Here is a 26,550-nt window from a genome sequence, read left to right on the forward strand (position 1 = left end):
AGCTAAAGAAGTGTATTCTAGTGAGCGAGAAAAGCTGGTAATTTCTGCTTTCAATATTCACTCTTTATCTATCCTGGTGTGACAATATACAGTATATAAATTTACAATGCAGTGGCAGTATAATTATTGATTTACTTTAGCAGTTTTGATGAATTCTTCTTTATTAAATGCTAACATGACGTTTGAGTATTTAGAGTGAGATATATCATATGTCAAGTCACTAACTCATATTGTGTTGCATAACACAGGGTGTATTATCAAAAGATGAAAGCGAAGCAACCAGTAAGATGTTGATATACTCTGTAGCTTGTATTAAAACAATTTAGCTAATATTGTTAACTGAATTTACATTCGAATAACTAATTACCATTTCTATGTTACTTCTCTCTATTAACACTTCCTTTACCCACTTTCATAGGCATTTATGTGATCTTCGCCTTTCAAAAAAAGATTACTTGATTGACCTCGTACTGTATTTTATAGAAGAAATCGTCGATATCTATAAATTTCAATTATTTGTCACACCATTACTCTAGTAATCCAAAAGATGCTTTACGCTGAATAAAAATTAGGAATTGTCATATGCATAATGCAGACGTTTACCATTCATGACTTACTGAAGAATAGTAAAGTGTAAGAAAATTAGATTACGATACGAATTATCAAAGCTCATTATTCATTCTATATTGTTTGCGACTGTATTTGCGTAATTTTAATGATGCGATTAAATACTACTTATAAAATTTTATGTCCCATAAGTTAATATACATAGGATTATTTCATACTTAACTTTATAACTGTACTTTCGTGATTATGTAGTATGTTACATCCTATGTAAAATAATAATAATGCAACCCTGTTTCAATTTGAGTAAATAAAACATTGATTACTGGTCTTTTAGATCATAACAAGCAAAACGTTTATGTATACATTTACTACCTTAAATAAATATCTGAAGGAGCTATATCTAATGTTTTCGATGCGATATATATGAAGAACAATAACTGCAAAAGTTAACTGCTTGAATTCAGTCAGTATACGTTGATAATCTTCATTGCAGGTATGAACGATAACTACAGTATATCCGAAATATCAATTCATTGTCAACCAATGGGTATATAACAATAAGCGACAGAGTATGATCTAGTAGTCATTCATCGCAGCAATCCCTTTCAAATACTGGTATGCTAATGGTACTACAATATTATCTGTCAGCTGGATGTTTAGACCGTAGATAAAAGTCATTTTTGTTGATTAATAACCAGCGTAACACAGTATTCATAAGAGTACACGCGCAAAAAGATATCACGAATCATCATTGAATATCAGGAGGATCAATATTTTATTATAATAACATCACGAGAATAATGTGTAGCGAGTTTAACACTACAAGTCGTTAGCAAGGTCAACCAAGGAATTATCTAGCAGCTTGATATCGTTTAGCCTTTCTTTCTAATTTTTTCTGCTTTTTAGGATCAATATTTTCTTCTGGCGCAGGAGCAAAAAAGAATGGTGACAAGATATTTACCCACAGTAGATAAAGAGCCCGTGCAGGTAACTATAAATATTCAAAAAAGAATCATAAATGGATATAAATGCAAGTACCTTGTACATATTATAAGCTAAATCATACGGATGCCGCTTTACTACAGTGTGGCATCTACTTAATGTTTTCTTTGTAAATTTAATTCAAAAAAAAAAATTTTGCAATTTACCAGAAGCCACAAGAACCAGCAGTAAAACCATATTGCACTCGAGACTTGAACAATTGCCGTAAGTAGAATAATATCTTTCAAATGCCTAATTTAATAAAATTTGTAATTACTATTCGATTTAAATAAATTTGATATTCATAAGTTGTAGCAATTTAATCTAAATGATTTACGCACTAAAATGTTCCAATTCGATCAGCAGTTACGCACGATGAACAACATTTATACTAAGTTCTATCACAAACTCACTCTCCCATCCCAGATCCCATGTTTAGATCGAAGCCAGCATCAGCTAGGGTATTGCCTTCGAATACTGGTGTGCTCATAGAAGACATCGTATAGTAGGATACTGCAAGTGCTATATTGATAAGAAGCCATCCAGCCTATAATTTAAAATAGTTAATAATTAATAACAAATTCCTATAATTTAAAATTCATATTGACCATCAGAAAGTAATCACAATAATCCTACACAGCGTATTTTTAACTTAATCGTAGAGGAGAAATATTTTTTATATTTCTGATATAATCTTGGCATTTGAATCTTTTTAAAAAGGGATGTGCAGTACAAATTATCGCTATAGCTTCGGAATACGTATACCGTATCAGCTTTGCAAATCTCAGATAAGGACAATTCAGTTTCTTTACAGAGTTGTTTTATAAACTATTACATAGTGCATATCTAGTAGATCGAATATGAGTAAAATATACGTATTCATGCTTTACTAGTAATATATTACCGTAAAGAGAGATTTTAATTAGCTTAAAGGTGATCTATACATACTATGCAGCCAAATGAGGAATCATAATTAGATAATACCAGTCGAAAAACAATGTTTAATCCCTACAAATATCAAAGAAAAGAGCAATAGACGTTAGTTATCCAGGAGAATTTGAGAATCACTCGAATTTAGAATTACAGTCTGATATAAGCTATGATTTAAATAATCGAGATTTGAGCGTATTTATTAATCGATCATTTCACTTCTTTTACATATTTTGAAAAAGTATTATAGTTACAGGTGTTATTCGTTAAAATAATACTAACATTGCCAATTAGGATAACTTTTTTGTAGTAATCCAATGTTGCTATGTTATCCTGATGTATTTCTTTTTGTCCTTTGGTTCTCTTCTTTCCCTTATTTGCCTGAGACTGTAATAGCAAGTATAGCAATTTTATATTATTACATTAATTATGAATTTTAGTTTTTATTCTCTGAAGCATAGATGTGACCAAAATAATTAATATTTGTTCGAGAATTACTTATAAGCAAGGTTACATTGCATTGCAATAAATCGTAGTTGGAAGGATATTAGTCCATGCTATTCCAATAGACGAGCAAAAAATGATTTCTTTACAATTATGGTGACAAATTGATGATAGATTATGTGTCACTCTACTTTGTAATTTTCAAGAACAGCTTAAATTAGTAGTCTTAAGTTTACACGATATTGCTCGATATTACTGTACCGTATAGCTTGCTATATACTGTTTACGTAGGTAGAAATTTAAGATCAATCAATCAATAATAACCCTATCATATACTTGTATGTATGATATTTTTATTCGGTTATGACGGTGACCTTCAATTTACTTATTCTAAATATACAGTACTGTACTGTATTTCTAGTCTACCGAAGTAGTACGGTAATAGAGCCAAGCGAAATAATGATGGTATGTACAATTAATCGTGATTAGAGTCATTAAAGCTACGTTTATTAAGATAATTCACATCCATTATGATCATGAGCCTTGTCAATAGACTACAGCATTATCGTATCCTAAGCCCGTACAGTCCAAACTACACATTCTATAAGACGCTAATTTCTTACTGCTCCACTCATTTTCAGATCTAACGATGCGATATATAATATGAAAAGTATAAGAGAAAGCCAAGCTCGATTGGAATTTTGAATCTAGTGTACACCCATGAAGAATTAATATAAACAGAAGAACCTAGGCGTATTGGTTTACCTAGCGCTTTGAGGTTGTCGCATTTCCGATCATCATTTGCATTAGCATATTACTATACTATGAATCATAGTCGATCTAGCTAAGGTCAGATGATATAAGCTACAATATAAGCCGTTCATTTACCATGATTGCTTTCGTTTTACCAGTTGTAGTAGTCTTCCTCCATTGGTGATGCCAATCCCAGCACAGCCTTGAAGACCTTTTCCAATTGCGCAGGTGTCGATGCAAGTTGCTTCTGATAGTCCTTGTACTACAGTACAGTACAGTACAGTACATGCATTTTACAATACCAGGTACTCTTCTTCGTTTTGTACTGTACACTGTACTAGATATGGACTGTGTATGAAATCCTGTGAAGTTGGTACGTATTAAACGTTAAACCCTAACCCACGTGTACTGTACAGTACAGTATCTTGTAACTGGAACTTCTACTGTTTGCCACAAAGAATTGTGGGTAACGAGGAAGATCTCCTTCTTTTCCTTCTGACGCAACGTGATAGACATCTTGATTTTCCATCATGAATATTTTCTTGCGCGGCAATTCGTCTTACACCTACAATTGTAGTCCAGCGACTACCATTGCTGATTTAAAGCATTACTTAAATGATAGAGAAGGACTACCAGTAACCGAGCAAGTTATTACTTATGGATTACAAGTATTAGAAGACCACGTTACTTTGGCCGATTACGCCATCGAAGCCGACTCAACATTGAACGCTTTCGTACGATTACATGGAGGTTTGTACTTACAGTTAATGTAGTGTTTACAATTTTGATCAACTCTATCCTATATAACTGTACTGTAGTAACTAAATGATGATGTTAATAGTGTTATAAAACTACTAGAGGATTTGGTAAAGTTCATTTGAAGCAGATTACGCAGATCGTATTCTTTTCATATAGTTTGCAATACTGTAATCTTATGGTTACGCTGTGCATCAGCCTCCGAATTCATACAAACCATTATTATTCGGTAGCTTTCTCGATCATCTCTACAATCGCTATTCGTGCGTATGTTATGGATGAACAAGCTGTTTGAACTTATAACATTAATCTACTATATTTCATTAAATTCAGTGCTAATTATTCCTCTGGTGGTATCATGACATGTCTTGATTGCTTTTTTAGTCTAGTCAAAAGCATGGTGTATACTGTACAGTGTACACACGTTAAGCAACACTGTATTATACTGACTGTACCGTAGAGTATATTAATTTCAAAGTTTTTCAATTTACAATTTTGCCTTTCAACTTTTCATTTTTACGTAGTAGATATCTAAACGTTAAGCCATTTTATTGTCTGTATTTAGGTAAAGTACACGGTTCCTTAGCTCGTGCTGGTAAAGTCAAAAATCAAACACCAAAGGTATGTACATTGTATAGTATGGAATAATGATACTGCAGGTGGTAGTCAATCGTTGATGCAATGCTGTTCTTAAACTTTAACCCGAGTTTTGTTGGGAAAGTTTATGAACTTGAAAATTTCAGAGAGCAATCTGTTAATTTATCAGAACAACAAACCATAGTATATTACTTTCATGTAATATTCTCTGTCTTTGACTCTATTTTCCACGCCGTTGGACATTCCTATGTATTTTTTTATTATAATATTGCTATAGACTATGGAAATATTATAGCGTTGTACCCGAATACTGAGCAAAATACTTTAATTGTTGTCAACTTAGGACTGATACTTACAGTAGTTATCTTTGCCAGTACTTTATTTCACCAAAATGATTAGTTCATCACAACAGAGCTAGTTGTTTCTTATTAGCAATCTTATAACAGATGGAATTAATAATATAATCAATAAAGCTGCAGTTAGAAACATACGAATATATACAATGATTGCAGTCTCGTAAGTACGCTATGTCTGATTGATACTTTACTATCTTCATTAGGTTGAACAACAAGAAAAAAAGAAAAAGAAGACAGGACGCTCCAAACGTAGGATGCAATACAATCGCCGTTTCGTCAATGTTGTACAAGGATTTGGACGAAAGAAGGGACCTAACTCTAATAGCTCTTAAAATACTGTAGTACACTCTCTAGCAACCTATACTATGTAAGCTTGTACTCAATGTATAAACAAAAATTGGATTAAAAAGTTTGTTGCTATAATCATGTTGGTGATGAAAAGTTTTTGGCTGGACAAATTTACTTCCATATCACCTATTGCACTATATAAAGTGCTGCATATCGTAATTGCTTATTAATATATTTGAACGATTGTATTGAGGAAAGAGTAATAAGAAAAAGAATATTCTTTACAACACTATAGTACACTATAGTACTGTATTACTAATAGTAAAGTGAGATCTTTCTATGATGCTAAGCCATTTGGAAACGAGTCCAGTTGACGCTACGAAGTCAATGTTACAGCAAAATTTGAGACTTCAACAAACTAAGCAAATATGGCATCCCCCAAAAATAGACATTGTAACTAAACGATAATAACTCGACTATGGAGGAAGAAATGATTTCAGGATACTGTACATACTCTAAAATAGGTGAAAGACAATCTTCGTCTATGTGTCCTAGGACAGTTTACTGTACACATCATTGCAGTAGGTTAACCTTTGCAAATCTGCTGTATTGCATGATATCGGATATCGTATTATTTAGAAGAATGGCTACAATATGAAGTTGGAACTCTATGCTTCTGAGGGCGTAGAGATCCAAGATCACCTTCGAATCTATGTTCAAGGTGTGTCTATTTTGGGGGAAAATTGATTCAATTTATTGCATTTTTGTCTCGATCAGTTTTCAACTTAACAGCACTAGAAAGCGATAGTCAAGTATCTTGTGTCCATGTTAACTTGAAGTTAAACCACGTGGTGAAGCCTTGTAGTGGAGTGTCTCGTTCATTCGATATCGTACAGTAATCCAACTAGCGTAGTTTCAGGTCAGCAACGTTTGCTGAAGAGTGAGCTACAGTACGTGCATCGATTAATACAGTGTACAGTACAGTACAGTTGCATCAGCTCTGCACTGTACACTGTAGAGTACAGCATTTCATCGTAACACTAGTTCTGTATAGGGCGTCAATAAATCTACCTGGGGCCCCTGTAGTCTATTGAACTGAAGAACGACGTCGTTTGAGACTAGATTGCTTTCACAAACTCTTCTAATGCATCATTAGTTAGGAACTATCTAACAGCAAAATGTCGCGATGAAGTTGAGTGGACTACTTCGAAATGTCATGGTAAGATTATAATGTAATTAATGCAGTTATGAAGGGTCATCTCTATGGTACTTACACTGGTGTTCTATTGGTGTTCATTCAAAATATTTCACAGTCTGTTTATGGTTTCATTACTGATATTATGGACAATATGTATGTTCTGTACATTTACCTCGAACAAAATGATAGACGGTTAGCTCCATCAGCTTCGATACTGTACTGTAAATGCTCATTATGGGATATTTAATGAACTGTAATTCACTACTGGACAGCTTATTGATACAACTGGAACGGATCATAATCAACATTCTGTACCGTAAATCGATCATTTTGAGCAAATTAAATAACAATTATAATAGAATTAATGAACTAAAGGATTCTTAACGGTATTTTAATGAAAAGGAACTCCCGATAAACACCAACACACTTAGAAGCGAATCCAATAGGTGGCTTCTATTGGCGAATAACGTATCACGACGATGCTTGTCTTCACAACCCGATTTAAAACAATCCAAAGGTGAACAACATATCAGCAGTATTTTGAAGGATACTGTAAACCCGTCTTATTTAGAAGTAAGAGATATATCAGGTAAGTCATGTTGTTATTTGCAATGGCATAGTTGTGGTTAAAGAGTTGCAATAGGATAGTGTCTATTATGAGACGTTCATTAATGCTAGATTCATTTAATAATTGTCAAAACGATTTGTTCATACTCGTACAGGGGGCTGTGGTTCTATGTATGAAATTCTAATTCAATCCGATAATTTTAAAGGAAAGTCGATCATTCAACAACATAGAATGGTTAAAGAGGTACAATACCATAAAATGTTAGCATGTAGTCATACAAATCATTCTCTCTTCCGTGAAATTAGCATCTATTAAAATTTGATATATACGTATCAGTACAGTACATGTAATGGTTAAAACCGAACGTTGATAACTTAATGTTTACAACGTAATCTAATAGATAAGAGCCCATATCTCTTTTTTGTGCCCTAAAATATTTACTGAATACAATCAATATCTGTTTGGTTAAATAATGAATGCTACAGGCTCTCGCAGAAGAAATTAAGAATATGCACGGTTTAACTATTCGAACGTCAGTACCAAAGTAAATCCATGCCGCCCTGTGTACTAATCCAATCGTTCTTGGAGATCGCTTCAACAACTCGTTTAATTCAGCTCTTAAATCGTCGTACTTCAGCGTTAGTATTTAGAGTCACTAAAGTCATTTATAATGCTGCTTATGGTAGTATCCTTGGCGATTGCTAAAGCGAAAAGACTCATTCGATGCAGAATTCGTCTAATTTCACACGAGATAAATGGAACCAACATCTTTCAATTGTCTTCATTAAGATTGCGTGTTTTGTAGCAAATTCAGAGCTGTATTACAATTTTTAAGCTATAGAAGGAATGAAAATTTCGCTAGTTACGATGCTGCAGTATTCACTATTAATATGAACAAATGAATTGACAAATCCTGAAAGGAGTGTACAATTCGTTAGGATTGTGTACAGAACATTCAAATTGTATTAATGCAATGGCGTTTATCTGAGTGATGATCATTCAGTACGGATGTTGTTTTAATAAATTATCAATAGACAAGAAACTTCATTGATTTTAGAATTATAACTAGAACGATGGCCTGATACCTTTAAGGTATAGTCCATTCTTATTTTGCTGGAATGTAAGAATCGGTATCAAGCGTAAGTAATAACAAAAAATAAAAGAGCACGCAACGATGTACAGTATATACGAATTTCCAATTTTACTATATCTCATACAATAATGACAGTAGTCGCATACGATATATAGCTTTTATAATAAATACAGCATTGCACTAGCCATTCTATTAATTGCAGTTATATTTGCTATCTAGCCAAACTTGCCGGAGGCAACGATGACTTCATTCAAAACGCCAAGAGCGCTAATAATTATAATAACATACGTGCTGGGAACAGATTTATTAGTAGTTTTATTGTTACTTGGGTATTTCTCTAGTTGCATCAATGATGCTACGTTTTTAACCTTCATATCTACTAATACATAATAGGCAGAGTACACGCTATACACACGGTGAAAGCTTCAATATTTCCTTATTTTAGCATTCGATTTTTAGAATCACAGCGTAAACGTAATACGATATACCCATTTTTGCATACTGTATATTCATGTTTATACGATATACACTAATTAATTTATCTCAACCTAGGAAATACCATTCCATTTTCATAACACAAAAAAGAGTACTGAAATTTGATCGTAATACCGTGGTTTAAATTAGGGAATCAAGCTAGCTTTACATGAGCAGTGTGTGTTACAAGAAAGCTACCGGTTGACATTAGCCTTCAGGTACTTGGGTGATATTAGGGATTGCCACCTGTGCAAATTTTGTTACCCAGGCGATATGCGCGTTACTTACCGAATTCTGGTTTAAGTATCAAGCGAATAGTTCAAAGCTGTAATTATGTCACTTGCACTACAGTGGCATTTGTACCTGCATAAGCACCGCTAGCTACCTATTCAAAGTTTATTACTTATAGTGTCTGACAAAGGCAGAAATAGCGAATCTATATCAAATTTTACAATTTGAGCAGCTTTGCAAAATGATATTTTGACAAGATTACAGCCCCAAGTGCACTGTATGAGTAAAGTAAGATAACGAACGGTGTTTTCAGTTGGAATTTGGACATATCCGGGATGGTTAGCACAGTTGTAGTACTGCACAGGAAAATGCAACAAAGCTGCAAAACGCTGTACAGTGGACAACTCGATCCAGTGAGTATATGATTTACTGTACATCACTGCATAACAACTGCGAAAGAGCATTTCTATCGCTGTACAAAGTTCGTATATAGGTTCTGGATAAAATTTCGGAATTGGCCAGCACCCAAGCTATTCTTTAAATTAAATGCAAAGGAATTTATTGCCTTTATTATTCGTATCCTCTTAAGCAATAAAATTGAAAAAAAAATGGATGCCTTCATTTTAGTTTCCGATTTTCATTCATTTTTAAATCAAGAGATTTTTCGGATCAACATCAGTATACGGCTCCCCTTTTATTGTATATATAAAATCTACTGGATCAATATCCATATACAATATAGTAATATCCTAATATACGAACACTTATCATATACCATTAAGTACTGTACATTCATAATGTACGACATCATGACGACATATAGACGACATGCTATACATACATATAAAGACATTATCTCAATCTCATCTAAGACCTATAAATACCCTTGCAAGCTAACTCGTTGGTCCGTTCCTATGTTCCTGCTACCTCAAATTCCTTATCTATCACAACCATATCATTGTTAGCCTATAACTTGTATCTCAATAAAATCCTTTATACCTTCTATCATCGTCTACCTTAAAATATTTTACGCTACTTAAAGAAGATATTATATTATTACACACCAAGGACTACCACTAGAAAAAGGAATAGTAGTAGTCCATGGCAGCACCCAGAAGCATTGGCAACGGCATAACTTCCACATTTAAAGTGCGCCTAGTTATTAACTAACCGTAAATGGTATTTTCTGTTGTCAGAATTTATCGAGAGCTATATCAAAAATGAATTCGAGTATACTTCTATATAAAATTCTTTTACTGAGTGAATCACTTAGCCAGCCAATCCTAATTTACTGTTTAGTACTGCAGACATTTGCCCTACTTTGGTCAATCCAATTGTGTCCAACACTTCATTATGACAGTAGTAAAGCATGCAGATCTAAATTAAGTAATAATAGGACATTGCATTCCATTGCTTGTTAAGCTCTGCTTAGAAACAGTCCATTTACATCATGCATGTTATTCAAATTAATACGAGTGATTTCGAAAACAGACACGATACTGAGTAACTATTTTTCGCCATTTTCTGCTCTGAAAAGTCCGTCCATCCGAGGAGTGTTAGTGGTCTAGCTCTTTTTTCTAGTAATTCTATGGCTGTTTTAACATGCAAAATGGACCAATCAAATCAATGCAATGCTATCCCAGATTGCTTTACAAACTATGTTTCAAACTATCCATTCTACTCTATACTGTACCCTATTAATGTTACAGTATATTGTGCTATAGTAGACAAGGAAAAATAGGACTGTGGATTACCTTACTGCACACTGATGTGTACAGTGTACAGTGCATAGTACTGTACCCGACGACCAAGCAACGAGCTTTCAACTGTTTTTCTGCGTCGGTCCAAATATGATCTGCTAAGTGTTGATGATTCAAGCTAGAACTAAACTAGAAAAAAAAGAAATCAATTTCAAAGCGATTCGAAAGGAAGGAAATACAAGACACTACAGGTAAATCCGATCACTATTTCTCTTGGCTACAGCAGGTTGATTGGCAGAGTAGGATTGGTGTTTGATTGATTGTTTATGAACTGAATTGAAAGGAGGAGAAATCAATTCAAGACGGTTTGAAAAGGAAGGAAAAAGGAAGCTATTGCAGGTAAATTGAATTCCTTCTATGGCATGATAACAATGATCAATCATATCATCCATCATTGGTTTTAGATTGCACCATGACGGATACAACACCCAGTCGTCACGAAAAATCGCTTGGCCTATTAACAAGTAGATTTGTATCTTTATTACAAGAAGCTAAAGATGGAGTTTTGGATTTGAAAGTGGTAAGAGTCATGAAACACCATGCTGTTGAATGATATATGATAGTAGTGTAGACTTTCAAAGTGATGATAGAAAAATAGGCAACCAGTATTGAAAAGATCATCAAATGCCAACATTATTTTTAATTTTACTATTATCACTTGCTAGATACTGTAATGCACCAAGACTAGCGTCGTGTCATCAATGCTTGTTATTCTACGATGATCATTGATGTTATGTGTTGCATACCATCATATTAAAATAGAGGATAAAACCAATGCAATAAATTACTCAAAAGAATCATACGAGGATGACAGTAATAAGTTTGCCAATGGCATCATTCTTTAACTTTGTAACTACTGTACATGAGATTCTCGATCATTCTGATGTTGAATTTGTAGTCATATGAATCATGGAATTTGAATATTGTACTAAAAAAAATAGCAGCAACCTAACTAATCGATTATTACTGATTGATTTTAGCTCCCTTTACGCTCTAAATATACTAGATTAAAAATTACAATTAATGAAATTTATTCTTAAACTTTTCAAATAAGATAGAGCTCATCATTACATTAATTCAATTAATGCCAAGGATTTAGATCATGCTCATTAAATGCCGACTCATAATGATGATTAAATGGAACAACGCCATTGATCACCTTTTCGCTATTACAGCATGGAGAGCAACGGAGTACTGAATTTAAAATGCATAATGTAGAATTACTATTAAAGCACCCGGCTGAAATGATAACAGAAATAGGAGACACACTCTTTGTAGTGCAGAATAAAGAATGACTGCATAAACAAGATTGAAATTGAAGTAAAGGGATACACTTAATTTAAATCCATGATTGCAATATCATTTGCAATGGTGGTATGATATACGTATACTACTCTGCATGATATTGACGTACTTTTAAATTTTATGCACCACTATATTCGGCATTACTATACACACTATGTAATGAACAAACGTACCATATTAGCTACCATTGATAATTCTTGTTTGTATGATACCACACAGTACAAGTATAGCAGAAAGCCAAAAATTTCTATCAAGTTGCTATGTTTTGCAGTACTTAACTTGCTCACTCTGCGTCTCCATGTGATGATATTGCTAGAATACAATACTGTAATCTTATCTGTTAATTTATTAAAGTAACATTTTCACATGTTCATGTTTAGGCTGCTGATACATTAGCTGTTCGTCAAAAGAGAAGAATTTACGATATAACAAATGTATTGGAAGGAATCGGTCTCATTGAAAAAAAATCGAAAAATAGCATTCAGTGGAAGTAAGATTAACGATCGAATGATGTATATTGCATAGTATACGCCATACATACAACTTGTATTGTACTGATTTACATGAAACTTTATATAACTTCGTTTATCACAAGGGGAGCTGGACCAGGTTGTAATACTAGAGAAATTTCCGACCGACTGATGAAACTGAAGGATGAATTAAATGAGTTGACTGCATTGGAAAAACAAATCGATAGACACAGCGTATCCATGCAACAGAGCTTAAAAAATGTCGCAGAAGACACCAGAAATCTCGAGTATCCTTTAAACAGAAATTAGTTACCAGAATACAAGTATATTAAGGTCGAATTAGATTTTTTATTAATGCCGCCTTTATGTCTGGTGCTTTTGTTACATGCACTTTACACACTATAATTTATATTGTCATGCAAATGCCACTTCAAATTGGCAACTATAAAAGTTTTGAAATATAGCAATTAATTGATTAACGATCGGATGTTACATCAGTACTACATACTGCTAAAAGATTTTTTTATACGTTATAAATCTTGACTCGATAACACTATCAGATCTGCTTATGTAACTCATGATGATGTTGGCGTCGCTTTTCCAGGTAAGAACTTATCGGATATTATTTTATAATTTTCGCTAAAGGGATTATTGACACATCAATTTATTTCAACAAATTGTGAAATATTTGTAGAGTCGACTGTGCTAGCGATACAAGCTCCCTCTGGAACAAAATTAGCTTACCCTTTATCAGACTCTGTAACGATTTCATTTTAAGATTAAATAACGTGATAAAATTCTAATTCAAATGTGTTAATGGGCATATCATATTTAATTCCAGAGTTATCCTCCTGATATCAAGCGAAATTATCAGATACATTTGAAAAGTGAAACAGGCCCAATTTGTGTCATGCTACTTAATAAGAATGCCCTTAATGAAAAAATATCTGAACAATCATCCTATATGGAGATGCAGTCAAATAGTCAACCGCCTCCCAATCAGTTTAAGTTTAATCTCCCTGAAACTGTACAAAATTTTGAAAATATGGACACGCCTATACCACCTTCCGATACTATGAAATGCCCTCCTAAAGTAACTCATCGCACTGAACACATAAAACAGATAAAGAGTGAGAATTTTCTCCCAGCGCCACAATCTCAGTATCCAATAACAAATGGTAAATTAGCATAAAAACAAATCATTTTCCGTATCTCTTATGGTGTTCTCAATTTAACAAGTCCTAGCTATTGAATTACAACCATCATTCTGTTATGCTATCAAGATTTATTTTTAATGTCTGGCATTTTGTTTTTGCTTTAGATGTTCTTCCTATGGAAACAGAGCAAGCCATGCTTTATGATCAAATGGACCAGAATTTGTCATGTAAGACTTCTATTTCAATTATTGGATAGCTTTTTCCAATAATGCTTCCAACCACTGTATTGATACGAGTATACACTACGATCCATTAAAGTAATATGACTTACTATATAAGATGCTGTAAATAGCCTCTTATGTATATTTGATAAATTTTCTCATCAATAGATGTAGTACTGAATTTCTAAATTTTTCGTGCATAAATTCCAGATATGTCGAAAAATGATTTCAATATCGAAGATATTATAGCCTCAGAAGGTACTGAAATCTTATATAATGTTTGCTACATATCACAACAATTACTATACTTACGAAATTGATATCACGTCAAAATTTTTTCTGAATTAGATTATAGCAATATCCTTTGCCTTTCTCCACCTGGGTATCGCGATTATTGCTTCAATCTTGAAGAAGATGAAGGCGTTTGCGATCAGTTTGACATCTCTAATTTGATGACAAACTGAACAATATCCATACACTATCCAATGATTGAACTTATAATGATAACTTATTTTATTTCTCTGCGTACTTCGACATTTTGTTATCTTTCGTATCGGATATCAAAACAGCTGTAGAACATTTACAAAAGCTAAGTTAGATAGTTCAAATCGTTTGAACTTAAATTCTGTACAGCGCGTCTACAAGCTAAAATCCTTGCAATTTGCATAAATCAATCTGTATGACAATAATTCCACTATCAATTTTAAAAACTGTAATAGGGGAACATATTGACTATTTTTCCATCAAATCTTTTCCCTTTGATATCAATTTTTAATTGCTCGTAAATAATTAATACTGATTTGTTAGCTTAATATTCCGAGTACTTTAGATGTAAATCTTTAATTATTTCCTCGATTCACACTTTTCTTGAATATGTACAGCCCTCGACGATATCTTTTTGTCCCTGATGTTACGCTGCTTTGTAACAACGCCACCTCATAGTAATATTAATATTAGTTAGACTTCCCTTTCCGCTAATATAAATATATCACAGCCATCATTCCTATACCAGCAGAGTAGGATATTGAAAGAATTACTAATAATAATGCTTCAGCGATGTAAAGTGTCGAGTTATGTAAAACGTCTTTCACTTATATTTCATAAAGACCAATTCGAGTAGCTAGAAATACTAGTGTTTTTTGACAGAAGATGCCATTATTTTGAATCAATCACTACTCATTTGCTTAATAACATTCAATGCAACGGACTTCGGTAAATGTTTATTGTATTCATCTTCTGACTTATACTAAGTTACAAAGGAGTTTAATGAAATAAACATCGTCAGCATGATCAATTGTGATGATGATCTTGTCGTCTTAACGATGATCATTATTTATCGATATAGATGTGTGATCTATCAATTAAGCATAAATTGAAGTGACATTATTTTATAGTATTATAATCAATCAGTTGATTAAGCAATATCTAAATACGGCAAGAAATATTCGAATTATTAAGTAACTCAAAAAAATACCACATCGTATTATCTGAGGAAACTTCACCGATTAATTATCGCTTACAAATTTAACAGTCGACCCTAAATGAACGGTGAAATACTACAAATGCATTAAAGTTGACCGACATCCTTAATTTACTTCTGAATATGAACGTAACTATAGATTAGTGTAATTTCTTTAGCCTTCAATATAAATGCTGTAGATAAAAATAAAAAAATAGCATTTTTCTATGTTGATACTCCCTTATTACCTCACTCTAAATTAAAGAAACTATAATTTTATTCGCTGTGAATCACTTCATTAGAAACATCATGATAATTTATATTATCTACATCTACTGCAGATTGATAATTAATCTATAGTGTAAAATATTTGATCTGATCATAAAATGATGGTGCTGCCATTACCTATGATCTACGTTTATATTTCTTAATATCTCGACGTGACATTAACATCATTAAAATATTGCTGTTATAAAAAAGGATACAGCGAGTGAGCTAAAACAAACAAGTACATTAAATTATAAGATCTCCTTATCATATAGGTAATGGATTATACAGATAAGCAGCGTCAAAAATATTTGTCAACGTTCATTAAGTACAATTTCAAGTATTTGTCTACTAAATTGGCAGCTAATTCAAAGTGATGACATTTTTGTTCTTTCACGTAGCAAACAATAAATCACCAGTAGTTGAGATCGATCAGGGTATGAAGATGAATTAAAAAGTTATAAAAGAATAAAAGCTTAAGGAGTCAAGAAAGACATTGTCACAAAGTTTAATAATTAAAAATAGTAGCTATAATTATAACTGATATAGAGCAGTGTAAGGTAATCATGAAAGTAAGACAATTATAACAAAGCGAATACTGTGTTAGAAATTATCTTATGAACCATTATAAGGCGTTAGTTGAACTTAATGCCATTAAATGACATCAAATTTATCTGTATTGCCTTATTGAATATTGCAAGATTTGCTATCTTTAACATCGCTACCAATGCTTGCAGTAGAACCTAAGTTAGCGCCTCCATTAGAACTTGCACCTTCTTCTGCGATGGTTTCATTCTCATGAGTTTGTCTGATAAATTTTTGACCTTGAATCATCTGTAATTTAGAAATCAAAATTAAGTGTTATTCAACGCCATAATCTTGTCTTAAATAACGCTTATTGCATTATTTATCACTTTCTATTTATACATATATTAGAAGAGCGTGTATTATTAATAAATTAGTTATAATGTGTATCGTATCAGAATATTACTGCTATCAACTATCTATTGCATACCGTAGAAAGCATCGTCACTTTGGCTTTCAATTTATTAGAATAGTTATTAGAGGCCGCAGTAATAGCTCGATGGAATGCTTCGAAATTTTGTTCTTCCACGGGTTTCTTACCCCACTCCAAGCATAATTCCTTTATAACATAAGAATCAGCCAAATTGTAAAACAATTTATACATAATATTATTAAATAATACGATGTATATTTACTTATTCGTGCTATATGGACATTGCAGAGTTAGTATGTTATAATTCAATTATATAATAATCAATATGAGAATAAAGATGAAAGGATAAAATATTTTTTGCTTTGAAAGTTTCCATAATTACATGTGATACTCTGTCTGTATCAACTATCGATTATTAACATGTACTGCACTTCATATAAGGCTTTTCAAAGAGCGATGATTTTTGCAATTCATATGGTTCACTAGAAATGAACCTGTAGCGATACAGAAAAGTTAAGAGTATAAATATTTACTTGAATACGTTTTTCTTTCTTTTGGAAGATATCTTGCTTTCTTTTTAGAGCCAATAATTCCGCTTTAAGTTGAGAAACTTCACCACCATCATTACCTTGACCAGGTATCACTGAAGCCCTACGTGTATTTGAATCTTGAATACTGTCCATTTGGCGTAATTCCTTTGTGAATTGATGAATTATGGCGTTATGTAGAATAGCCGTTTGAGTTAAAATTTTGCAAAGAACAACGAATATCATAGTTGTAATTTACCTTCGTGGACATCTTCAATAATCTTGGATCAGCGACACTATCTTCTTGACGACCAAACATTTGCAATGTGACGCAACCTTGGTCGAACCAGTCTAGATGGTCTTGAGTAATTGTTGCTAAAGTCACAATGCGAGTATGATTATACTCTGGTGATAAAGTACCAGATTTGGTTTCTGTTTGGGTTAAGGTTTCTTCATTATAACATCTGTACTTGACTGTTAAACCTTTACTAAATCGAGCTTTATGGATTTCAGCATTCCTAATTGTGACCTAAAGAGTGAAAACGATATGATTTGCAGAATTGTTGTACTAGGTAAGCAAGCTAGAAAATTTTTGTTATTGTAAAAATTTATTACTTCAATAATCAAGTAGTATCTTAATATCTACATCAGATCTATATCGTAACAGTAGTTACTATTTATACAAAATTATAACGATTTACATAATTTTGAAAGTTTTCATTTTTCAAAATACACAATTTAATTACCTTGAAGTGATATGGCTTGCCAAGCAGATCACCCGGCTCCTCAACAAAGTAATCATCTCCTAGAGGTTTACCATTTGCTAAACATGGTGTACAACTAACGGAGATAAATCCTTCTTCAGCGCCCTAGTTTTAATATAAAATTGAATTATTTCATTAACTATGAGATATAAAATAGCCTTATATTGCTTCATCAGACGCCTTTACAACTACAATCGTAGATACAATACATTTTAAACTTATTGCAACTAGTTATTAAATATACAAATACGATATTCTTCTATAGTAAATACATTTATCTAAACAAACTCTATCCATAGTCGTACCTTATAATCTGTAATTGTTAATCTATCATCAAAATCTAAGCCGTATGCCAAACTCTGTAAAAATATACTAGCAGTCCCGATAAGAACGTCTTCAGGAGGTTCCCAGAATGGATCTTCTTCGTTCGGAATTTTCTTTACGTCTTCATCTCCGTCTAAGTGACGTTGGTATAGGTCCTAAACGATTTATAAAATGAGCTGTTATATCTCAAGATAACTTGTCAAGTATATTAGTAATTGACTATTAGTATGAGACTAATTATACCTGCATCAAATAACGACGATTCATAAATTTGCCTCTCTCCCAGACCCATGTATTACCATTCAGTAGGTCTTTCATCTTCACCATAACTTTAGTAGTTTTATTACTGGATATACCTTCCATTGCAGCACCAGAAATCAAAATTACCTCAAAAGATCTATTATAGGTATATAGAAAAATCAATAATAATTTAGATAAACCATACTAGTACAAAACGGTTGAATTACTGTTCTAAACTATATTCTAGATATAAACAGAGTAAATATTTGTAGTTACAACTTACTCATATCATTTTACATCAAATTTCTACTATACTATAATTCTGTACAATGTACTTATCTATTGTGCTAGTTGAATGTTACTAGCTTGATCAATAAACTATACCAAATAAATACTATACATGTAAACAATTATATCTTTTGAAAATTACCTATGCTTATCCAATTCTTCACTGACAGCATTGACTTCACTGACAAGTGGGAGCAGTTCTAAAACTTGTTCTTGAGCAATTTGTTGTTCTATAATACGATTTTATCACAAATATGAACTATACTATCTTAACACTTGTCCTCTCCTTATTCTATACTCTAATAGTAATCAATACAACTAATGTAATATACTTCAGTTTACGATAGTACAAACCTTTACTTAATCCTTGACCTCCTGTACTAAATCCTTTACTAGCTGCTAATTCTTTCTGTGCGAATTCGTAATCGATTTTATCAGGAGTACCATCCGGTAAAACTGGGTTCTTAGGATTGTTGAAAACGAACAAGTTGTTAGAACCGAACAGGACGCGATCAAAGTGTTGTAACACTCTTTCGCCGGTTAGCGGTGCACCATTAATCTTAGTCTTAGCGCCAGGTACGCCCGGTTTAATGCTAACTTGATCGTTTTCTAGCGTCATAATAGAATGCTGCTTTTGAACACTAAAGCCAAATAGACGACAATACACAGTAAACTGATTAGTATTATAGCTTTACCCTCGTAACTTAGATCTATTTATCTAAACTAATTTTTTTATCAATAATTACAAACATAGTAATCTATTAGTATTGTCTGTATTATACGTGTATTATATATCTTTAAATTATCTTAAATACTTTCCCTTACCCTAAACCACTAATGGCGACATCAGGACTTGCATTAGCTAATCCGATAAAGTTCTCTCCTATACAATCGCAATAATAAAACAAACAATACCAATTAGAAAATCTTAACACTATTACAACTATTCCAATAAATCTAATACATAAATCTACTATATTAAAATTAATTTAATCTAATCTAATCTGCAGTACGAGTCGACATACCTGATTTGATAAAGTGAACGATAACTCCTGATAACTGTGGATCTTCGTTTAAGTTTGTAAGGTGTGGCTCTGTCTTCCTTCTCATAGCTGCATTCTCTTTTTGTGATGTCTTCTCACTGTAGTTTTGTTGAGATTCTTTGAGCTAAGAATAATTACAAAAAATTACAACAAAATTCATTTACTATCTAACGAGTTTAAGCTCTATTCGATATGCATTAAATGATACATGTTATTATTGTAATTCGAATAGTTGCGTAACGAAATAGCTTACTTTGTCATCCCAACTAGTAGACATTTCTTTCATTGCATCCATGTTAGCTAATAACTGAGCTTTAATTTCTTCCTCCATCTCTTTCTTTAGTCGTTCTCGTTCTATTTACAATCATTAGAATATAAATACTAAGCTTAACAAATTCTATTTCTAACGGTATCTTTAAGTTTACGAGAAGCTGTTGTATTATTTATATTTACGTATAATTGTATCAATCTATCTAAAAGTTTTGTAATTTAGTCTTACTTAATATTGTTTATTAATATTATTATTAATATTACGATAATCTTACCTCCAGGATCGATTGCTGCTCCGCCTTCCGATGGAATCATACCGCCTTCCATTGCTCTTTTTAGTTTTTCGTTTTCTTCTTTTAATTCGCGAATCAGTTTCTCCATAGGATTCTCATTGACAGTGGCTTTATTTTTAATCTTCTTCGCACGATCAGCATAACTGAAAATGTTCGTAGTAACCATATTAACTCATAAATACATATAAAATCATAAACTAAATTATACAAACAATTCGTTCATTAATTAATATATTTTATACTTTACCGTAGTGTGCCGAGTGTTTCGTCGAAGTTAATATCAGCAGGCGATAATGCAGCAATCATCACAGTTTTACTATTTAGTACATTATTATTAACAAATACAAAGGAAAAGAAGTATTATATGAGTTTATATTCGCCAGCGAAAATAGAATAATCACATCTTACTTCTGTTTAACACTATCTAACGCTTACCTGTTACCGCCAAGAGCGTTTTGTAATAATTTAGTCAAGACCGAATCACGATAAGGTACTTTTATCTTCTTCTTACTAGTAGATAACTCGGCAAGAGCCTAATAAATCGTTAATTACTTTAGACCAAAAATTGAAGACTCACGCTCTATATTAGTATACGAGTAAAATTATCGATAAAGTTTTATATATATACTTACAGATATAACGTTACCCAAAGCAGATAAACTCTTGTTAATTTGTGCACCTTCTTTTAAACGATCGCCAGTAGCTCCGGTACTATCAGCTCTTTCGCTTCCTATGTAAAATTTTATAAAGATATTGTAAGTTATTATCAACTTAATTCTTCACACTCCTTACTTAGCTCATTTTTACTCTGTTACTCGTCTATATTGTTATACTTATTTACAGACTCTTACCTGCAAGATCGACTAAATTTATAACACTAGACTTTTTAGTTTCTTCGCCAGCGTCGTTTTTCTTAATTTGATCGAATGTAATTGTGACGACAGTATGAGCTCGAGAACTCGTCGCATTCATGTTAGTTGCTGCAACAGTTCGATTTGCGGTTCCTATTACGAATATAGTAAAGTTAAGTTATCATATTTTAGATTTGATAATAATACATCACCTACATAAAGTATTTAAAATATTTAAAATATTACATACTAAGAATTTTAAATTTATAGTTGATTGTAATAATACTTGTTTACATTTATGATTATCTAACCTTCTGCGGTTCTTCTTTCTATTTCTTCGTAGCTGCCAACAGCAGTTTTCTTTAAATCTACAACGTAGAAAAGCCCTAACTTCGGATTTTCACGAACCTGAATAAAATATATAATATATCTTATCTTTACTTGTTATTCAGTAATATAAAGAAGGAATCGCTAACAAACATAAACTAATCATAAAATAGTTATATACAATAACACGTATGTAAATGATAATAAATTATCTATTATTTTCTATACCTTTAATCCACCCTTAGGATTGTTTCGGATTAATAAATCGCGAACTTGTTCATTGTAAATTTCCAACATACTGAACGTAACTTCATATTTCTGTCCAAATCCAATATAACAAATATCAGTAACTCGTCAGTATAGAGTGCTATTTATTATCTAAGAGTCTCGAAGTTTACAATCTTCGATTTGTGTTACTTATTAATTAATTACTCTATATAGTAGTTTATTACAGTTAGATTTATCTATTACCGTATCTCCTTTATCTGCTTCGATTGCTTTAAATAATTCGTCACAAGTGATAGGTACGATTCCCCTTAAAGTTATGTAGTACTTATGATTAGATAGTAGATATTTATAAAATCGTACTGAGTCTATTAAACTATTATAAACTTATAAAAGCTGACAAGATCGATATTAGAAGTTTTTTAATATCGTAAAGAAACGCGATCGTATACTATTTAGTAAGTAGATTAACTTACTTATTTGGACCGTAACCGACCATAGAATAAGATTTACCAGACCCGGTCTGACCATAGGCGAAAAGTGAACAGTTATAACCTATATCAATACAGTAGTGTTAAAGTATAAATCAGGTTATGAGACCAGCTCCTATTTTATTATACTGTATTCTATTATAAGTATCGATTTCATAAAGTATTAATAGATCAATGACAAGGCGATGATGATAAAATATTAATATCTAGATCGTAATACCTTCGAATGCGTTATTTAAAACACCTTGTCCAAGATCGTCAAATACAGCACGTTGTGATGCATACTTGGGGCCCGTACCGACAAGGACACCATTATCGTCTTCGATGAATCCATCATGAGACCTTTAATAAATACAATAATCAATTTTACTTTTATTACACGAAATACGAATAAACTGTATATTAGTATATGCCAGTATTAAAGTACGAGTATATACAGTATAAGAGCTAGCATGAATTATTACTCTACTTCGTATACGCGTATAGTATAGTTATTTTATCCCATTTCTTATACGATAAATTTATAGTTCGCTATTACAATTACAAAACAAACAAATATCATGTGGATCATTAAATTTAATACTACAGATTGATGAATTATTTTTTATGATATATAATAAATTTACTTACCAATACGAATAATCAAATGTGAACTTAATTTTGAATGATGAATTAGGGCAGTAGATAGTTATAATGTAGTAAAGAAGAAAAAGTTATGATTATCTCATTTATAGACTATTATTACTATATTGATACAATTGGCTGTATAGTATAGAGTAGACGATCTGAAGTTAATTTGCATTATTCTCAGCCATAATTTACGATATTATACAATTAACTGCGGTTATTTTCCACACTTACTCGTTTCGGTTCTGCCTCTGTTCGATTCCATCATAAAATTAGGAAATTAAATAAAAGCAACATTCGATTAAATCGCAGATTGGAACAAAGAAAAAATCAGATTATTAAAAGCTATGAAGGATTTGATTGCTGTACGGGATATGTGTAGAATACATACGTTTATGTACCGTACCGTATTATTAATTCAATTTTATAAAATAGATTATAAGAATGGACTACTTGATTTGTAAATACGTATTGATGTTATGAGAAAAAATTAGGTAATCCATCCATAAATAGTCATTGTTGTTGAAGTAATCAATGACAGCCTATTAATCCCATTAGTTTAGACGTACTAGTATTTTCGGGATCAATTAAGGAGGTCTGAGGACCAGCCATTTCCACGATAAGCTTGGCATTTCTCTCTTTCTCACTAAAAAAATGAAATATAATATCGGTTAGAATAGTCGTTTTGAGTTAGCTTGATTGGCAACAACTATGGTACAGTACAGAGTGTTAATACTATCGTTAATTTTTTTAACTAAATGTTGTTCTTCTACAGCAGTGTTGAAAATGAATAATTTTTCGCTTGATGAAAAGATGAGTAATATTACATTACGCGTAATATAAAAGTGAGATATGTACGCTATCTGATTTGTCATCATCCATCCAGGTTTTATATTGTATCGTGATCGGACGAATGTATCATTCTGGGAACACTCTTACACAAAAGAAATGGAAAGTTTATCCCTTACCGAGAGTTGAAAGGACGAACACGAACGGCTACTTTAACACTATATTGAAAGAAGAAAAATTAATCATTAAACATGATGACCACTACCGTATTAAAACGATGAAAAGTAAAACAATCAATAATCCATATTCTTCCAATTTATAAATATCATTTGATTTTAATTTGCATACGCTTCTCCGCTCATTTTTGGTGCTTGTTTATAGTTTTTTTAATAGATCTGTTAACGTGTAACTGGGATGGAAATTGCTATATAATCAATAAAAAAGCAAGATGACGAAAGGTAACTCGTCCTCTGCTTAAACAATTGCCTTGGATCATGCTGATCAGCAACGCCATTGGCTAATGGATTGCAATCTAATGATGGATTCCATGAATAGAATTTCAATTTTTATTATTTTGTTGCACATAAGTAAAGGGAAAAAATAATATCCAATACATGCTGTCAATGATTTTAATCCAGCACAGCATGAAGTCCTTGATATGGACACAGAATAGCAGGTCAAGGAGGAGTAAACTGTATTATACTTATACTGCAATAGCAAGCAGCAGGTAGTAAGCCGTATTCATCTTTAATTGTCTGTGATTACGATGGGTTGATAGTGATTGAGATGATGATGGTTGCTATGTATGATAGACTGGTAATGTCTAGGAATTTGGGCAGATAAATTGCATAGCTGCCTAACTGATAAAATAACCGCATAATACTAATACCGTAACTGTATTGACACGTTCACTAGTAATTTACTAATACGTATGTAATATATACATAACCTATACATATATCACTTATGGCGAAGGCAACTCAGAATAAAGAAGTGGGCTCCATGCTTCAGGCTACTTTGCAGTGTCTAACCTAGTATTGCGTGATTGACCTAGTGTCGTACGAGAGAACATAACGATGGTTAGACTAAGTCTCTAGATTTGAGCTAAATAATGCTATCATCAATTCTGTAATAGTAAATATAGATTCAATTAAGCCTTCTTGATCTTGTCACCAATGCTGTTGTACATACTTAATTGGCAAGAAATAGCAGTAGCATTAATGCTATCATTAGCGAAGAAAATAATCCGATTCATGCAATGTTGCTCATATTTATCGACTTTAAAGAAATCCATTTTATGTACTCTTCTATAGTATACGCGTATATCCAATACAGAAAGATAACTAGATGTACAGTAGAAACATCATTCAAAGGTAGTTGGGGGAGTCTAAATACGTCTCGCCCCTTTAACAGAGTTGTACATTATCCAATATTGAATTCATTTATTATGGACTCCATTCATTTGGCGATATCCTATTTTTATTTTTATTTTATTTTGAATTCTTTATTTGATAACATGAAAGGTGATATATAAATAAATAAATATTCAGATTAAGTCCTGTGCTAATGATACTCAATGCCGGATGACAGTGATGATGTAAAATAAAAAGTGCAAGTACAGTATGCGAAATATCACGGGCGATGTCAAACACTGTTAATATTATTGTTTATTACTTGTGAACCCAATTGTGCTGCTCGATAGCGAGACGCAACTGTCATAATGCTCAACTGTAGATGTAAAATCGATATTTGAAATTCGTATCTTTCTACGCTTTACTATATTACAGTGTTCCAAGGATAAGCAGTCAATCTTGCACACCTAGCCATTCACGATAAATGCAGTGTTGCGCATTCCTGCTCCGACGCAGTTTTTACTGGCCTAAGGAACGGCAGCATGATGCAAAAAAGTGTCTGCCTACTACGTTGCTAACTGTCTATTATATTCCTACTACTGTACGTCGCTAACTGTGTTAGAACTGTTCGTTATTAGAGTCTGTAGTACTTTATACAGTAAAGTGAAACAATTTTACTTATTCTTAACAACTGACAAAAATAGAAGCAAATTTCACAGCGTATACTAACAGTACTGCTCTGGTAGTTTTACTAAAGCGCAGTCTAGTTATATACCGTAGAGTTCTGTGAAATCCCAATTTGTTGCTATGATACCATGCTATGACACTGTCAAGTTACAGTAGGTTACATAACTTACTCATAGTAACTGGTGTAACTGGTGTAACGTAACCATAGAGATTTTTTGACCTTCTTTCGGTGCGGGCAGAATCCGTACCGTCCGTCTCTTTCTCTTCAGTCCCTACTACGTTACTCTCGTGCTATATGGTATACGATTTCATTGATACGGTATAGTAGAATGAGGGAAAAAATGATAACCTCCACAATATTTTGCGCTCAAGCCCTTTCCTTTACCGTCTCTTTCTTTTTTGTACAGTACAGTACTGTAGTGTATGATACTGTACACTGTACCGTGTACTACCTACAATCAGGCATTCTCGCAGAATCCATCCATCCGTCCTATGAAACTTTCGATTTTTCTTTCTTTTCTCTTTTATTTATTTCGGAAAAAAGTTGAAGAAAACTTTGACTGGCTCCTTAACCTTTCATTTTATTAATTCCATTTACAGCGGGATTGAACTCTGTTAA

The 26,550-nt window shown here is 32.5% G+C and overlaps 5 protein-coding genes across 5 annotated transcripts; 3 read left to right on the forward strand and 2 right to left on the reverse strand.

Moving 5' to 3' along the window:
- Nucleotides 1-1,417: 1,417 nt before the first annotated feature.
- TRIADDRAFT_60158 (uncharacterized protein) lies at nucleotides 1,418-3,557 on the reverse strand (the record flags this gene model as incomplete). The annotated part of the gene is made up of 6 exons (XM_002116217.1): nucleotides 1,418-1,558; nucleotides 1,716-1,800; nucleotides 1,962-2,095; nucleotides 2,497-2,556; nucleotides 2,761-2,865; nucleotides 3,546-3,557. The coding sequence occupies 6 exons, from the start codon at nucleotides 3,555-3,557 to the stop codon at nucleotides 1,418-1,420; spliced, it is 537 nt and encodes a 178-aa protein (XP_002116253.1).
- Nucleotides 3,558-4,158: 601 nt separating this feature from the next.
- On the forward strand, nucleotides 4,159-5,805 carry TRIADDRAFT_63138 (expressed hypothetical protein). Its single transcript, XM_002116127.1, has 3 exons — nucleotides 4,159-4,425; nucleotides 4,997-5,052; nucleotides 5,588-5,805. The coding sequence occupies exons 1-3, from the start codon at nucleotides 4,206-4,208 to the stop codon at nucleotides 5,714-5,716; spliced, it is 405 nt and encodes a 134-aa protein (XP_002116163.1). The 5' UTR covers nucleotides 4,159-4,205; the 3' UTR covers nucleotides 5,717-5,805.
- A 521-nt stretch (nucleotides 5,806-6,326) lies between these two features.
- TRIADDRAFT_60160 (uncharacterized protein) lies at nucleotides 6,327-7,986 on the forward strand (the record flags this gene model as incomplete). The annotated part of the gene is made up of 5 exons (XM_002116128.1): nucleotides 6,327-6,393; nucleotides 6,829-6,891; nucleotides 7,388-7,459; nucleotides 7,593-7,681; nucleotides 7,924-7,986. The coding sequence occupies 5 exons, from the start codon at nucleotides 6,327-6,329 to the stop codon at nucleotides 7,984-7,986; spliced, it is 354 nt and encodes a 117-aa protein (XP_002116164.1).
- Nucleotides 7,987-11,408: 3,422 nt separating this feature from the next.
- On the forward strand, nucleotides 11,409-14,613 carry TRIADDRAFT_50818 (uncharacterized protein; the record flags this gene model as incomplete). The annotated part of the gene is made up of 7 exons (XM_002116129.1): nucleotides 11,409-11,516; nucleotides 12,682-12,791; nucleotides 12,897-13,058; nucleotides 13,332-13,375; nucleotides 13,466-13,530; nucleotides 13,634-13,754; nucleotides 14,498-14,613. The coding sequence occupies 7 exons, from the start codon at nucleotides 11,409-11,411 to the stop codon at nucleotides 14,611-14,613; spliced, it is 726 nt and encodes a 241-aa protein (XP_002116165.1).
- Nucleotides 14,614-17,553: 2,940 nt separating this feature from the next.
- Nucleotides 17,554-24,112, reverse strand: TRIADDRAFT_30614 (uncharacterized protein; the record flags this gene model as incomplete). Its single annotated transcript, XM_002116218.1, has 22 exons — nucleotides 17,554-17,889; nucleotides 18,107-18,229; nucleotides 18,430-18,603; nucleotides 18,692-18,845; nucleotides 19,119-19,206; nucleotides 19,331-19,665; nucleotides 19,998-20,143; nucleotides 20,273-20,344; nucleotides 20,554-20,725; nucleotides 20,830-20,898; nucleotides 21,018-21,115; nucleotides 21,215-21,312; nucleotides 21,434-21,586; nucleotides 21,745-21,841; nucleotides 21,989-22,078; nucleotides 22,232-22,295; nucleotides 22,462-22,540; nucleotides 22,697-22,818; nucleotides 23,107-23,129; nucleotides 23,338-23,348; nucleotides 23,673-23,749; nucleotides 24,072-24,112. Coding segments are annotated over 22 exons (2,622 nt in total), but the record flags the coding sequence as incomplete, so codon positions are not given.
- Nucleotides 24,113-26,550: the final 2,438 nt, after the last annotated feature.

The sequence above is a fragment of the Trichoplax adhaerens genome, genomic scaffold, assembly GCF_000150275.1.
Source record: "Trichoplax adhaerens TRIADscaffold_14 genomic scaffold, whole genome shotgun sequence".
NCBI lineage: Eukaryota > Metazoa > Placozoa > Uniplacotomia > Trichoplacea > Trichoplacidae > Trichoplax > Trichoplax adhaerens.

Excerpts from the sequence above, each read along its gene's own strand:
- TRIADDRAFT_63138 (XM_002116127.1), top strand. The coding sequence starts at position 4,206 with ATGAATATTTTCTTGCGCGGCAATTCGTCTTACACCTACAATTGTAGT. Across the intron at positions 4,426-4,996 it reads TTTCGTACGATTACATGGAG|GTAAAGTACACGGTTCCTTA; the intron begins GTTTGTACTTAC and ends GTCTGTATTTAG. Across the intron at positions 5,053-5,587 it reads TCAAAAATCAAACACCAAAG|GTTGAACAACAAGAAAAAAA; the intron begins GTATGTACATTG and ends TATCTTCATTAG.